The sequence below is a fragment of the Littorina saxatilis genome, linkage group LG8 (genome assembly GCF_037325665.1).
Source record: "Littorina saxatilis isolate snail1 linkage group LG8, US_GU_Lsax_2.0, whole genome shotgun sequence".
NCBI classification, from domain to species: domain Eukaryota; kingdom Metazoa; phylum Mollusca; class Gastropoda; order Littorinimorpha; family Littorinidae; genus Littorina; species Littorina saxatilis.
The window spans coordinates 24,060,073-24,077,572 of NC_090252.1; the positions used below are offsets into that span (position 1 = coordinate 24,060,073).

The 17,500-nt window shown below is 39.3% G+C and overlaps 1 protein-coding gene across 1 annotated transcript in view; it reads left to right on the forward strand.

The window, feature by feature from the left end:
- The window catches only part of LOC138973097 (high affinity cGMP-specific 3',5'-cyclic phosphodiesterase 9A-like), a gene marked incomplete in the record, with an annotated part of 51,583 nt that overhangs the window by 11,221 nt on the left and 22,862 nt on the right, over nucleotides 1–17,500 (forward strand). The window contains 4 exon segments of the mRNA XM_070345757.1: nucleotides 3,427–3,470; nucleotides 4,683–4,740; nucleotides 5,186–5,256; nucleotides 6,405–6,489. Of these exon segments, the coding sequence (XP_070201858.1) occupies nucleotides 3,427–3,470; nucleotides 4,683–4,740; nucleotides 5,186–5,256; nucleotides 6,405–6,489 (258 nt within the window).

The following is a 17,500-nucleotide window of genomic DNA, read 5'->3' on the forward strand; positions in this document are numbered from 1 at the left end:
CTTTTCGTGAAAGTTGAGGCGGCTCTGTCACGCCCTCATTTTTCAACCAAACTGGTTGAAATTTTGGTCGAGTAATGTTCGACGAAGCCCGGACTACGGTATTGCATTTCAGCTTGGTGGCTTAAAAATTAATCAATGACTTTGGTCATTAAAAATCTGAAAATTGTAAAAAAAAATTGTTTTTATAAAACGATCCAAATTTACGTTCATCTTATTCTCCATCATTTTCTGATTCCAAAAACATATAAATATGTTATATTTGGATTAAAAACAAGCTCTGAAAATTAAAAATATAAAAATTATGATCAAAATTAAATTTTCGAAATCAATTTAAAAACACTTTCATCTTATTTTTTGTCGGTTCCTGATTCCAAAAACATATAGATATGATATGTTTGGATTGAAAACACGCTCAGAAAGTTAAAACGAAGAGAGGTACAGAAAAGCGTGCTATCCTTCTCAGCGCAACTACTACCCCGCTCTTCTTGTCAATTTCACTGCCTTTGCCATGAGCGGTGGACTGACGATGCTACGAGTATACGGTCTTGCTGCGTTGCATTGCGTTCAGTTTCATTCTGTGAGTTCGACAGCTGCTACTTGACTAAATGTATATTCGCCTTACGCGACTTGTTTTCTTTTCTTTTTCTTTCTTTCTTTCTTTTGTCTTACTTCCTCTCTTTCTTTCTTTCTTTACTTCCGTTATTCTGTCTTCTTTCTTTCTTGTTTTTTCCCACTTTCTCTCTTTCCTTCTTTTATTTCTTTCGTTCTTTCTTTCTTTCGTTATTTATTTATTTATTTTTTATTTTTTTAATTTTTTTAATTTTTTATTTTTTTATTTGTTTATTTGTTAACGTATTGTGTTTTTGTTTAATATCGTGTGTTTGTGTGTGTGTGTGTGTGTGTGTGTGTGTGTGTGTGTGTGTGTGTGTGTGTGTGTGTGTGTGTGTGTGTGTGTGTGCGTGTGTGCGCGTGTGTGCAACAACGTCATCTTTCTATGCCAAACTTTCGGTGGACACAATTATATTAATCTCACTTTAAACTATCAGAACACGACTGATAAGCCTACGGAATCGTTCTGCCAAAATTCTGTTACGTCATCCTTCTACGTCGTTCTTTTACTGGACATCTAATTCCACTCTCTCCGAACTTTCAGAACGAGGACTGCTTCTGTGACGTCATCTTTAAGTAGACCAAATTAATTTCATTCTTTGATAGTACCTGTCACGTGGTTATCTCTCAAACAAAAGCAGTGAAAGGAGACGCAGCAAATCACAAAGTAACTTTGTATAGGCTACAAACAGTATACAGGGATTGGACCAAAGGTAATCTTGAACTTTAATGTGTTAAATTCATAGCTCAGAATCCAGTGACATTCTTTACGTGTTTTTAATACAAGAAATACGACGCAACTGATGACGCAGAGAGCAACTGATGACACAGAGAGCATTGATTGATACCTACGAGAAAGGAAACTAACTATATCTGTCAGAATTCAAAGTCGAAAATCAAGCCCTCACCATGAACATCTATGAAGGTACCTGAGACACAGAATCTGCACTTCGACCAAATCAAGAGTCTGGGTGTACCTGAGACACAGAATCTGCACTTCGACCAAATCAAGAGTCTGGGTGTACCTGAGACACAGAATCTGCACTTCGACCAAATCAAGAGTCTGGGTGTACCTGAGACACAGAATCTGCACTTCGACCAAATCAAGAGTCTGGGTGTACCTGAGACACAGAATCTGCACTTCGACCAAATCCAGATTGTGGGAGTCACGAAGATGCCAAGGTTCATCACAGTGGTATCCAATGTGACGCTCACTTTCAGATATTGGAAATAACACTAACAGCAGTTAAGTCTCAACGCAAACCTGTCTCTTTCCTGGTACTTGACCTACAACGTTTTGCTTCTGATGAAGAATTACCAAAGCCGAGAATTTCATTATTAAGGAAGTGCTTTTCTTGCTCTGTGTGCTTATAGTCTTTTTATCAAAATAAAGTGTGTATGTAATCACACACACACACACTGACCAGCACACACACACACACACACACACACACACACACACACACACACACACACACACACACACAAAGATACGCGACTGTTGTTTACACTCCTTACACAAGGCCGTTTTCCGCACGAAGGACGTCAATGCACCACGTGCGTTTCTATGACAACGAGACACGAGAGAGGACAATTCTTGGTAAGCGCAGGCCAACTATGATTGTATTCTGTCTCCTTTGTAGAGGAATTATTTTACCCGAAGACTGTGCGACAATGGAAGGGCAGGGGGGGGGGGGGAGGGGGGGGGGGGGTTGGAGACAAATGGTATTATGAGCCAGGTGAACCTAAATAAAGATATAACGATACTTTGGAAGAAAATGTGGGAGTCAAAGCTGATAGAAGCCGGGAAGAGGACAATGAAATCACGTTCTTTCTTTTAAACCAGGTCATATAAGCATTAAGGATGGCGTTATACACGATGAAGAAGTCGCGACCTTTTGACTGATCGTTAGATTCTAAGGCTTTGGATGTCTGTCCTGAAAACAAGAACAGCAACAACAACAACAACAACAACAACAACAACAGTAACAGCAACAACAGCAACAAACACAACAACAACAACAGCAACAACAACAACAACAACAACAACAACAACAACAACAGCAGCAGTAACAACAACAACAACAACAACAACAGCAACAACAACAACAACAACAACAACAACAGCAACAACAGGCGATCCATGTAGTACAGTGCACTATTAAGTCAGGCAGAAGAACGGTAACAGTCGGGTTCTTGAATAAGGTGAGACGGGCGCGGTGGCCTAGTGGATAAGACATCGAGCTCCTAATCGGAAGGTCGTGAGTTCAAATCCCGGCTGCGGCCGTATTGTGAAGATGTTTCCGATCTCCCAGGTCAACTGATGTGCAGACCTGCTAGTGACCTTTCCCCCTTAGTGTGTACACGCAAGCACAAGACCAAGCGCGCACGGAAAAGATCCTGTAACCCATGTCGAAGTTCGGTGGGTTATAGAAACACGAACATACCCAGCCTGCTTCCCCCGAAAACGGCGTATGGCTGCGTGAATGACGGAGTAAAAACGGTCATACACGTAAAAACCCACTCGTGCAAAATCAGGAGTGAACGTGGGAGTTTCAGCCCATGAACGAAGAAGAAGAAGAAGAAGAAGAAGAAGAAGAAGAAGAAGAAGAAGAAGAAGAAGAAGAAGAAGCATAAGGTGAGGGAACTCAGGCTGGAAACGATGGAAAGAAACAGACAAACACGAATCTTAAACACATTGCCTCACCGGCAGTTGTCTCCATCACGCCAGAAGTAAACATATGGCAGAAAGTCGAGCGTTTAAACAAACATGTTGTTTACTTGAAAAGGCATTGCTTCATTCTGTTTGTTTTGCAGAAACCCTTACAAAGTGATAAGCAAAGACCCCCCGGGCCAGGAAGGTAAGCATGCTCACATATACCTCCCCCTGAGACAATTAAACTCTTGATGTAAACACCTTACCCGTGTGGTCTTTTGTCTGTCGCTAGCAATGGTGATTTCGTATAGTGTTTGGTCGTGCTGTAATGCTGTGTATCAGTTTAAAGTATGTCTTGTATCTAAACAACAAAGTGACTGTGGTGAAATGAAAAAACAAAACATTCTGTACTCACCGATACAAGGACAGTACAATACCATACGATGTTTCGTTTATGAAAGCTTCAATAGGACTACGAACAAACAAACACAAAGGACTTCTTGCATATCATCCTGAACGTGACAAAGCAATCCATCGGGTCATTCCTGAAACACAACACTTTTCGTTGTGGTACCCCTCTAAATTGATTCAAAAACCTCGTCGTTATCGACCACCCATGCGATTTCTTGTTTTGGTGTTTAACGTCGTTTTCAACCACGAAGGTTATATCGCGACGGGGCCCATGCGATTGAAACCTGTATCAGTGAGAATGGCGTAACACAAGAAGTACTCAAGATAGCTATTTAAAAAAAACCTGTTCTGGATAGATAATAAGTTGGACTTATTTCTTCCCGTATGTAAAAGTAGTCGAGCTGTGCCTATCCTGACTCTTTTGTCGATGTGTCAAGTTGACTTTAATTCGGTCGATTTGCAGGGTACTATTATTTGAGCTGCGGTCACCTTACCCCTGTGAAAGCAATCTTTGATCCGAAAAGTATGCCATATAACCACATTCAGTGCATATACCGATATAAACACTTTTGAATAAAATTACACGGGTATTTATTTTAAGTTAGTGGGATTTTTTTTTCAGAGAGATTTACAAACAAGAAATTGATTAGCTAAGTTCATCCATCCCAAGTTTGGACACGAAAGGGTTGTTACGTAGATTTTCAGTACCAAGAACATATTATAAAAGACAGCACATATAATAAATTATGTGCTTTTTGCTTTGTTGAAGGATTCATTGACTAGAATGTCACCGATGTTTTTGTGTGCATTCAATCATAAAACACAAAGCAATTCTAACTATAATCGATCGACACATACATGTTATTTGTGTTTTTTGGGACCAAAATATGACATTTTACCTAGATCCAGACAGTCAGTGCATCCCCGAGACCGTGATAGCGGTGGAGGTGAACAGAGACTGTCGAAGTGTGTGAATAAATAACTTGACTGTTTGTTACACACACAGGAGGTGACCAAGCGGCGTTCCAGTCAGTCCTCACGCATGTAGCTGAACAACTCAATAGGTAATGCATGTGCGTGTGTGTGTGTGTGTGTGTGTGTGCGTGTGTGTGTGCGTGTGTGTGTGTGTGTGTGTGCGTGTGTGTGTGTGTGTGTGTGTGTGTGTGTATGTGTGCCTGCGTGTTTGTGTGTCTGTGTGCGCCTGTGCGTTTGTATTGAGAGAATTGAATTGAATTGAATTGAACTTTATTTAACAAGGATTACGATTTGAGGCTACGCCTTTTCTTACAATCTGTCCTCGGGACGCATAGACACACAATTATATAATTAAAAGATTAAAAATTAAAAAGTTAAAAAGAGAGAGAGAGAGAGAGAGAGAGAGAGAGAGAGAGAGAGAGAGAGAGAGAGAGAGAGAGAGAGAGAGAGTTGATGATGATGATGATGATGATGATGATGATGATGATGATGATGATGATGATGATGATGATGATGATGATGTGTCTGTTTCAGAGTATTCAAGATGGAGGAATTGAAGAGCGATCTCTATCACCGGTTGAGCATGTTGGAAAAAAAAGTAGAAAGTGAGTGTGACTTTGATCAGCTTTTTCCTTTAATCTGTCTCGGCTTTACGCAAAACTAAAGAAGTAACTCGTCGGCTTGTCTGCAGGTAATACAATACGACGGTGCTTTTTGGTTCATCTGTGCACTTGTATCACCGTGAAATATCAGTTGTTTAGGTGTCGTTGTTCGACATTACGACGTGGCTCTAGGCGTTATAAATGTTGTATCATTCCAGAGAAGTAGGTCAAAAAGTGCGGTCGCTAGATTTGTGCGTCAACAGATTTAAACGGAAAAAATAATAACGAATAGCAACAAAACCACTGAATACTTTCTAAATCATGTACAGTTTTGCGATATGCTCTATCCACTTCATTTCGTTAGTCTTTCAACCAGAACAGAAATTCTTACTTCAGATGGTTTGTTTATATCAAATTGCCATTATCAGGATTTGATCATGATGCAGTACCTTTACTGTCATACACGTACGAGCACGAACGTGCTTATGACAATCATAAACCAATGATACTCTAGCACGGGAAACAATCGCTGTAAATTGCCCTTTGTCTTGCAGCATGCTTACTACTTCACCTTAAGGCCATTGCCTCAGTTTTCTGTTCGATGTTTTTCGTTGAAAGTTATCATTTTTATCAATTTGTTCGTTGCTGATTATGTTCATGCCTCCGGCAGTCGAAGCATAGTAAAATCTGAACCGCAAATCCAAGAATATATCCAAAGTTATACCAAGCTTATAATACGTGTTTACATATGAGAGCAAATACGCCAGAATACATTTGATGATGCTCGTTGACGCAATAAAGGACCTATATCAATTTTTGTGTGTTTGTTTGTTTGCTTAACGCCCAGCCGACTACGAAGGGCCATATCAGGGCGGTGCTGCTTTGACATATAACGTGCGCCACACACAAGACAGAAGTCGCAGCACAGGCTTCATGTCTCACCCAGTCACATTATTCTGACACCGGACCAACCAGTCCTAGCACTAACCCCATAATGCCAGACGCCAGGCGGAGCAGCCACTAGATTACCAATTTTAAAGTCTTAGGTATGACCCGGGGTTCGAACCCACGACCTCCCGATCATGGGGCGGACGCCTTACCACTAGGCCAACCGTGCCAGTCACCTATATCAATGATCCGTTCTGTTTCAGTTGAAGGCCTGAAAGCAGTTGAAGTAGAGAAATGCAAAAACGAGATTACCTACATAAAGGACCAGTTGTGGAACTCCCAGAAAAAGTAAGTACACTCTTGAGGGTTTTGCCAAACTTAGTAGTTAATATATAAATATCAGCAGATTTGTCGATTAAATGGGATTGGCGTTGAATTTCTAAACATGTGCCAAACTGCAGATGTGTTGTCGTTGCACGTTTGACAAAGGTAACTTGATAAGGAAGGGGTTCAGCGACTGTGTGAATGTCCACAAATTGCTGACAGTACCCAATATTGACGGACTGTGTGATGATATCTTCTGCTATTGGTCTGTTGAGACAGTGATATCAAAATCGAGACAGGAGGTCGAGATTTTGATATCACTGTCGAAACAGACCAATAGCAGAAGATATCATCACACAGTCAGTCAATGTTAGATATATTGCTAATTCTCTGGACATTTTGTATTTACTGTAAAGAAATTACAAAAGTATTTGTCTCAGTTTTGGCTGTTCCATATCCCTCCCTCTGATTATTATTTCTTTTTGTTCACTCTTTTCTTGTACTTTTCAGTATTCAAAAAGTCTTTAGTCACTTGCTCAACTAAATTCTGGGATCATTACATTTTCATATATATTTGTTTGTTTTTTAATGTAGGTGTTTTTGTTTTTGAAGTGGGGAAGCAATAAAGAGGTCGTCGATATCAAAACTGATATCGACGGAAATGTCGTTGATATCACTTTTACAATGAGCTCAGTTTTGCCCAATTGACCAATGGAAATCCACGTAACATATGAAATAGCAATATTCTATGTTTTCGTTTTGTGTCGTGTATAGCCCAGCTAACAGCACAATCTGTCATAAATTGTCCTACGTATGTACAAGAAAAGCTTACATAATTTGTGACTGACCAACTTCTGTTCTCACACTATAAGCACACATCCAAAAACAAAGAGACGTTCCAAACACAAACTCTACAGTTTTGGCTCAAATCTGGACGTTTAAGTTCAGCATCTTTAAAATCGCCATGACACTACATGCTTGACCACATTTATGTGAAAAAAAGGCTGTCAGTGGATTTCAATGGGATCGATTTCTTGCATGGTTACTCATAGTTTCTAAGCAGGCATAAAATTACCAGCATCTTTAAATCTTCAGAGCTTAATCTTAAGATCCGAAAATTCACAATTTTCGATCGTTTTGTTCTCAACAAATATTCCGAGGGAGGTGGCATACCTTCAGGCTTTTTTTTTCGTGATCTCATGCCTAAAAAGAGCTTGGCGGCAAGTGGTATATATGTTACATGACATACGAGAACATTCCTTGGTGAAAAATGTTCGTTCTTTTACTCACATGAACCCGCAGAGGTTCAACCTGGCGTAAGTCATCGGTCTCTGAGACATTAACGTTTAGAGTGATTGATCGTTTTGACATAAACACTTCTAATGTGCTGTATATAGGTGCCGTTGAATATTCTATTGGCCTTAAAATCCACTCTTTTGTTTTATAACAAATCAGTAAACTGACATGTTTTGTGAAGATTGCCACACAATAGTGAGATCTTGCAGGCTTAATTTGTTATGTATCGCTTCATGGTAAGCCCGAACCTACCGATATCGGTATCTTCGCGCAACAACGCTTGAATACGAACCTACCGATATCGGCATCTGTGCTTTCGTAATTTTCCATTCACAGGAATTAGGTCGTGTACGAAACTAAAGACTACCCGGGTGAAGGTCATTCATTTGTGAGTACATCTGCACTATTCCCGTCCAACATAAGGTCTTATTGTCAGAAGGAAATGCGAAAGCACGAGAGTAGTAGCTCCGTTTCTATCAGCTGCGTGAAAACAACATGGCGGCGCCTTCCGCGTCTAGAGATCGCAGTAAACAAAGAAGGACTTATAGCAAGTTCATGATAACTTGTAAACATAATACTATACCATAATTATAGCAACTGTTCAGAGGTGTTTTTGATACAAACAGAGCTAATTTGTGCTTTTTTTTTTATTCTAAGCATGTTTTAGAACCCCTTTGTGCATTAAAAAAATAATTAAAAAAATGAAATTTAACAATTTAAAAAGTAAATAACAGATCACCTTTCCCTTGCACATAGACTTAGTATGTTATCTTATCAGCAATGTCCAACAGTTTCAAGTCTGTAAGGCCAAAACTTTTTTTTTAATAATTTATTTAGTAACCCTTCAAAGCGGCCAGGGCTGAGTGATTGTGCAAAAGCAAAACCGACCAGGGCTGTGAGATTAATAAGAAAAACAACAACAGTACTGTGGGCATGTTTTGCGACAAAAAGTCACATTAAGCGATGGAGTTATTCTAACAGAAAGTTAGCTTCGGCTGCCTAATGGCAAACTCCTTCTTGTGAAGAGTTTGACTTTTACATGGCCAGACTTTTACATTGGATTCGACAATCTCTCCATTTGGTCACATGCTAGAAATGAACAGCTTGGAGTTTCTTTGTGCACAGTGAAATGTTTTCGATGAATTAATTGTATAAATGCAGCCAATGCCTTTTTGTTGGAGAAAGTAATTAATCAAACAATTCCCACTGTGCTCAAAGAGCACCCATGCTGTTCATCTTTGATAAGTGACTAAGTGAAGGGATGGTCTTATCCCATGCGAAAGCCTTGCAAGAACTGAGATGACGAGCCGAAATATTCACACAGGAAGTAACTTTCCAGAGACCGAGCTGTATTAATGCCTTGTTATTTCCAGATCGTGCATAGTGTTTCTTATTTTGTGTGTTGTGTTTTTGTGTGTGGTGTGTTTAATAAATATATATATAGACACATGTTTACAAATGCAAATTACAAATGTGTGATGTTTTTAGCAGACATACTATTAATCGATTGGCGTGATAAATCTGTGTTTACCACGAAGTGTTTACAGAGCTGTATCACACACTTGCCTGTGTATTTCTAGATCTTGCTTATTGTGTCTTATTGTGTGTGACGTTCTTAGCAAACATGTGCTTATTATTGATTGGGGTGATAATTCCATGTCTACCACAAAGTGTTTACGCCTATTTCTCTGTCACCCCACGAAGGGAATGATGGACAATAAGGCTGACTGAATGACTTAATAAGGCCACCCCTAAAAAGTAATAGGTTTCGGCGACAAGACCTACTTATTTGCTACTCCAACCCCCCCCCCCCCACACACACACACACACACACACTCACACACACACACACACACACAGACACACACACACACACACACACACACACACACACACACACACACACACACACACACAATGACACTGTTTATAATGTATACATATATTTAGACCTGATGATTACATGAACATCCAAGCACCAATCCTAATACAACGTATCTAACGTATTACCTATAACTGCACTGCACTTTTCACAATCACATCTTTGCCTAACATATCTAATAAATCTCTGAAAATTAAGTCTCTTGTTTGTTCATTTTGGAAGTTTAATGTGGTATTTGGCACAACACACTAATGAATGAAAAATGTTATCAGTACAAACATTGCTCAATACTCCAAACAGAATCAGTTCTTTGAAAAGCTTTACCTTGTCACAATGGGGAATATGTACCTGCAACCAATAAGGGAATGATATCCACAAAGTTTGCAATGTATCGCACTCCCAAAACATATGTACACGCGTTTCCTCATCTTTGCAGCAAAATATACACATTGACGTATTCACAATGTTTCTCAAAAACAGAAACCATTCCGATGGCAAAGTTCTGTACAATAATCGGAACTGGAACCATCTCAGGCAAGTACTCTTCGTTGTTTTAATAGCATGTATAAAAATAATATTTCTGTAGGAAAAATTAAGAGATGATGACTATGTGTCAATGCATTTTGAGACAGTATTTTCAATCAGTTGTCTTACCTTGACAAATACATTTCCACCCAATGGGCTCTGTACGTAATAATAAAATCGTCATCAAATCTTAACCGATTTGTTTGTGATATTTTGAACAGACTGAATAACACCTTTATACAATACAAAATCTACGATTACGTTCGGATATTTCGTTTTAAATGCATTACGAGATAAATACCCATGTTGTCCCAATATATGACCAATCTGTATAATTCCATTATCAATCCCATTTTCAATGTATAATGTCTGTTTATTCAAGCAAATATGTACATTTTAATGTAAACATTCTGATGCAAAATCATTGAATGTTGCAGGGTCATATTTTTCGTTTCATTTCTTGTAATGTTTAAATACATCAATCGAAATCGATTACACTCTTTCTGCATGAATACATTTGCATAATATCCTAATTTCATATTAACAGTTGTAGGTGAACATAGCTCAAAAAGTCTTGATATTGTACTTGGAACATCACCAACAATTTCCAAACAAACAGTTTTCAATGATGACAAAAAACATTTCAATTAAACTATCTTGAGCCCCCCAGCTACATACGGCTGAGTGACCAGAATCTTTTAATTTTATCTCTTTTCCCATCACATAAAAATGTAACAAAATTTAAAAAAACAAAACTTAGTTATCTCTGTCTTTGTTCAACCGGGTCAGGTCAATTCGCAGAAACATGTGTGAGATTGAAAAGGGCCAAGGTTCTGATGACTGTTATCATACAAAATAGTGGGTTTTTTGGTCTATGAAGTTTTTGAAAGTCGTTCAACTTATTTCTATGGTTTAGAAAAAAAACTACATCAGAGACATTCACTGAACAAATAAAATAAAGTGCTTTCAAACGATCAGGTTTTCAAAGAAAATTCAAATAAGGCATACATCTTCTTTTTGGAAAACTTACAAAGTCCTAACCAGACTGCACATATCTTATTTCAGGCCCCAGAGTGACGCAAAACTTTACGAACATACATACCTACTATACTTCAGCGCTTTTGAACAAACAAACAAACAAACAAACAACAAAGTCCAAAGTAAAGAAAAACAAACAATACCTACATAATACCCGATGTTTGAAAATAACTATGTCAGGATTTTCAGCCGGTGTGGCAGAGTTACGCCCCAGACACTGAGGCGAAAGTGCACGCTCAACCGACCGGCTTTTATCTGCAATCGCGACGAACAACTAACTCTGAAGTGTATGTTATGCTGTGTGCGCGTAATATGAAACTTTTTTCTTCCGCACATCGGAGCCACGATTTGACACCTGCTTTTATCTGCAATCGCGACGAACAACTAACTCTGAAGTGTATGTTATGCTGTGTGCGCGTAATATGAAACTTTTTTCTTCCGCACATCGGAGCCACGATTTGACACCTTGTGCTTGCAGTGGTTGCTAAAGTAAATGGTGTTTTGTTTTTTTCTAAACTCACGTGACCTCAAGCCAAACCAACATGACCTCTACCTAAACACGTTTTCAGCGAACACTGCAAACCAGCTGTTGTTGCCGCAATGACAATCGGCACCGATTCGTGGCTCTGATGTTTTCGAGAAAAAAACCGTGCCGTATTAGGCACACATAGCATAGCATACACATCAGAGATCAAATAACCAAAGGGAAGTAAGCGCATTATATGCATACGACATGTGTAATGGAGCAAGCGAGAGTTATACGGAACCTTTCTCCTGGCACCTGAGAGAATAACAAGCATTGTAATGAACAAGCGACTTGCATCTTCATGAAAGCGACTTTCATCCTCATCTCAATGCTTGTTATTCTCTCAGGTGCCAGGGAAACGGTTTCGTATAACTCTCGCTTACTCCATTACAAATGTATGCATGTATAGTGCTTACTTCCCTTTGGTTATTTGATCTCTAAACAACGCTCTGCCTCATTTCGTTTAAGATTCATACACATCGGAGTTATTTGTTCGTCGCAGTGACACATAAAACCTGTCCAGCTGAGCGTGCACTTCCGCCTCGTTGTCTAGAGCGCTAACTCTGTCATAATGCTTGCAACTCCTGACAGAGTTATACCTGGAAAATGAACATTTGTATCTCAAGGTTACCCAAACCATTACTGTTTTGGGTGGGGCCTAGCTGACTAGTTGACTGACTGATTACGGTCTGGTTGTTGAAATGATTACTGACCAATACACTACATTGGGGTGTGCACGTTAAAGATCCCACGATTGACAAAAGGGTCTTTCCTGGCAAAAATGTATAGGCATAGATAAAAAAAACAATGTCCACCAAATACCCGTGTGACTTGGAATAATAGGCCGTGAAAAATGAATATATTCGCCGTGATGGCTTGAGATCTACTGGCCGATGTGAATGCGTGATATATTGTGTACAAAAATTCCATCTCACACGGCAGAAATTAATATGTAAAGCGCTTGGAGAACGTCAACCGCTATATAAATCTCCCATTTAAAAAAAAACATAACAAATAGTTACTGACTGCCTATGTGTAGATGCGTGCAGATTACAGCAAAGTCGTTTTCAATGTTTCTTTGGAGTTGCATATGTGTGCTGTTAACAACAACTTGATTTTCAATGTTTTGGTTGTTCTTTCTTTCTTCTTCTGATCTCGTTTTTTCCTTCCATTATTCTGTTCTTCTTTGTGTGTATGTGTGTGTGTGTGTGTGTGCGTGTGTGTGTGTGTGTGTGTGTGTGTGTGTGTGTGTGTGTGTGTGTGTGTGTGTGTGTGTGTGTGTGTGTGTGTGTGAGTTCTATTTTGTATTAGTTCTCTTAAATCTATATCATATGCTGTTTATGACCAAGAACGTACATTGGTTTGATTTTGCTCTCGATCTCTGATGCTTACTCTTGTCGCCGTGTGCACGCTCAGGCCAGTATATATCGGTAATGCTATTGATCATGTCTATAGCTCACTGAGTGACGAAACAAAGATCAGTCTAAAAAAGGACATTCTCTCATATCCAAAGGTAAATAACTCCTGTCCGCTCTTCTCAGCGATTGTCTGCCCTTGTTTCCGGTCACGTGCGATCATTGTCATTGTCTTGTGCCGCGACCTTTTTCTTTTTGTTTCATTTTATTTTTTTTTTAATTTTGTATTTGAATTTTTTAATTTTTTTTTTACTTTTGTTTTGTTTTTTTGTCGGACATTTTCTGTTCTGGAATTGTGTTTGTAAAAATAAGCAGCAAGATTTGCAATGGTATTTGTTTGGGGAAATTGTCAAAGGAAAGTGTGCCGCACAAATAATTAACCTTGCCATGGCGTTCATTTGAAAGTGCATGTTTACATGACACTCACCAACCCATACCCCAAGTCAATCTCCCCTCCACCCCTCTTTTCTACCCCTTGTAGCTTTTCAGTCTCTTTCCTGCGTTCCCCATTGTGTACGGAATAGTCAGTCGTTCTTATCTGACTTCCTTTCCTCTAAGTTCCCTTTACGTTTGTCAGTCTGTCTTCTCATCCATCGTTATCCCTGTCTCTCTCTCTCTTTCTCCCCCTCTCTATCTCCCTCTCTCTCTGTCTCTCTCTGTCCTTGTAAGAAAAAGGCTTAGCCTTAAATCTTAATCCTTGTTAAATAAAGTTCATTTCAATTCAATTCTCTCTGTCCCTCTCTGTCTCTGTCTCTGTCTCTGTCTCTGTCTCTGTCTCTCTCTCTCTCTCTCTCTCTCTCTCTCTCTCTCTCTCTCTCTCTCTCTCCCTCCCTCAATACCTCCTCTCTCTCTCCGGTTTTCGTGTTTACACACAAGCAAAAGACCAAGTGTGCACGCGAAAGATCCTGGAATCCATGTCAGAGTTCGGTGGGTTATAGAAACACAAGAATACCAAGCATGTATCTCCCGAAATCGGAGTATGGCTATCTAAATGGCGCGGAGAAACTCCCATTTGTGCAAAAACACAATTGTTGTGGGAGTTTCAGCCAAAGAACGCAGAAGAAGAAGAAGTTTACTAAGCTGGAGCTCAGTCTTCAATGCTATGCATTGCTCTTTCATTGGTTTTCAAACACAAATGTGACCCTCCACCACGGTATGAGTCGCATGTCACCTTTGCATGATTTTCATAATTTTTACATTTTCCTAAAGAGTTTTTTATGCTCTATCCAGTGGTGAAAACCGTTTTAGAAAAGAGCGAAAAATGTTTGAGTTATAAGCCTGTGACTAAGGTGACCCTCACACTGTTACCAGACACTCTCCGGACTTATATTAAGCCTAGCGCAGAACCGCGCGAGGTGACATGCGACTCATTTCGTGGTGAAGGGTCACACATGTATATTCTCGTGAACGTTAGTGTTGGGTTTTTCTTTTTTTCATTTTTCTTTTTGCATGTCTGGTATTGTCTGTTAACTTTGTGGTAAATATGGTTGAACATGCGGTGTCAAGATCGGAAGCAAGGGCAGATAATAAAGCGCATTGATAGCTCTTTTAGAAATGCTACGGTATAATTATGTCCATTCCGTGTTGTAATTGCATGTTTATGCCTGCACTCTTCCCATGTTACCCAGTGCATGCATGTTTCGTTTATTTCGACCCCCCCCCCCCCCCCCCCCCCCCCCCCCCAGAACAGAACGTATGCGTTGTCTATTGTTTGTGGTTTTGTATTTTGTTCTTTTTTACAGCTGTTTTGTTTGTTTAAAGGCTGACATAGTCCTATTTAATTAGTTTGATTTCTTCCAGGGCTTTTCCCATCGTTGCGGGGATGTAGAAATTAAGCTTCCTGCAAAGTTTTAGGTTTGAAGCCCTTACCCATTACGAGAAATAATTAATTCTTTATTGCATTGTTTAGCAACAGTTCTCCATGACTTGGGCTATTTTAGACCGTTGACGTCACGTCACTTCGTGACGTTTCGTAAACCAAAGATAGCTTTGAGACTGTTCTATTTACATTCGACACTATCAACACCACTTTGCAATACTGAAATAATGTGTTCTGTGTTCAAAAGCTACAGCCAATCGTTATTATATCCCCTTAGGTACAGTTTTATAACATTATTGGCACATGTAAACAATATGAATTAATTAATGAACGCTACGAGTATGGCAGCCTTTAATGTTCGTGTGTCTGTTGAATCTACGATGCGTGTGTTAGTGTTTCCCCACAAAATCAAATGCATGTGAGTCTGTGTTTGTCTTAGTCTGTTTGTCTGTTAGTCTCTTTGTCTGTGTCTCTGTTTGTCCCTGATTTTCTGTTTTTTGCTTACTGAGTTTGTGTATTCGTGACTTCATGTCAGTATAATTTCAAAGAGCAGTTTTACTGTTAATGCTTCTTTATTCACCACAGTCTGCTCTTCGCTAGGCTTTTCTTTCATCCATTCTGTTTGAAGTCTCTTTTGATTAGAAGAATGTAATGGTGACTGAAGAATCAATGTGGAAAAATAAGAAAAGAAGTCGGTGATGAGTTGATTCTTTACTGAAAACAAAAAACAAACATGACGTTTCGGATCATAGATCCTTCGACAGATTTTGATTATTGTATTCGACGTTAATTCATGTACAAAGTCACAATTACAAACTAGTCCAGATAAAGTGAGCTGTTTATGACTTAGATACACTAATACGTAGGGTTTAATTTTAGATGATGTGTGCGGTTAAATAACGTTACAGTGCGAATTAACAAATGCAAATGAAGTTATTCTTCAATACAACCGTCAAACACATTTCTCGGGAACCAAAATAAACACATTTACGATACAACATTGATGAACGAGACCCGAAATAAAATAAATTAAAAACAGATTCAAAAACGCACAATATTACCGAACCAGTACATAAAACAGTTTCTGAAAGGCTTAAGAACAACTTGGACGATTGCAAATATTCAGAAGGTAAATTAGTGTGTGCTAAACTAACTACGTAAAGACTAACAAAAGAACGCACACATAGCACGAGGAAGGATTAACAAAAATATATATGCCACAATAACAGCACACACAAAAAAACAATCAATGGCAACAACAACCATAGCAACACCAACAATAGTAACTCATGCAAGAAAAGATTTCACGCCAGGATTTTGTATTTTACTTTTTAAAAAAAGTCCACGTTTCTGGGTTCAGCATTGATATCTAAATTATAAAGATGACGGTTTTGATGCTCTCAACGAAAAGAAATTAGCAAAGTAATAAAATAATAAGTTAAATAAAACAGAAAATCACGATCAATGCGAGAATCCTTCTCAGTACGCGAAGAACCCGGCATTCGGTTGTTTGTGGGTTTTCCGGAGTTATTTGTGTCAATCTGTAAAATTAATTCAGCAAATAATTTTTTCTCTCTAAGGGAAGCAGCGTTTTTGTAAATATCCTTGGTAACGAGTTATCTTATCCCCCATGAAAAATTAGACAGATTTGTGGCGGAGCACGTAATACATTACACGTGATGGAAGTTGTACCTATTTAAGTATGCAGTTTTGTTCTGTTTTGCTTGCTTTTATTTAATTATTCATGCACTTCAATGACATTTTCTTGTGAGTCTATTGTGGTGGTCAGATCTAAACTCTTAATTTTCTTTTTCCTTTTTGATTTGTTTTGAGTTTTGGGCTTTGTTTTGTTGTAATGCGCGCGCACAAATATTGGCTGCGGAATAACAGAGCAGAAAAGAAAATCTTCCATAGAAAGAATGTGCTTCGTAATTCATCAACCGCGCTTTTCAAAGTTATCCTTGCTTCGATAGTTCACTGCAGTCGACTCGCAGCAATGTCATGCGTTGCACCGCTCCCTGCATTTCCATTCTTCAAATTTCACGATTCAGTGGTCTAGTGGTTTGCAAAAACTCTCATGTTCATCTCTTTGCAGCGGGCGGGGATGTAGCTCAGTCGGTAGCGCGCTGGATTTGTATCCAGTTGGCCGTTGTAAGCGTGAGTTCGTCCCCACGTTCGGCGAGAGATTTATTTCTCAGAGTCAACTTTGTGTGCAGGCTCTCCTCGGTGTCCGAACACCCCCGTGTGTACACGCAAGCACAAGACCAAGTGCGCACGAAAAAGACCCTGTAATCCATGTCAGAGTTCGGTGGGTTATAAAAACACGAAAATACCCAGCATGCTTCCTCCGAAAACGGTGTATGGCTGCCTAAATGGCGGGGTAAAAAACGGTCATACACGTAAAATTCCACTCGTGCAAAAAAACACGAGTGTACGTGGGAGTTTCAGCCCACGAACGCAGAAGAAGAATCTAATTGCAGCTGTTAGTAGAGATAATCTTCATTGGTGCTCAACAAGTCTTGTGACTTTCTTGC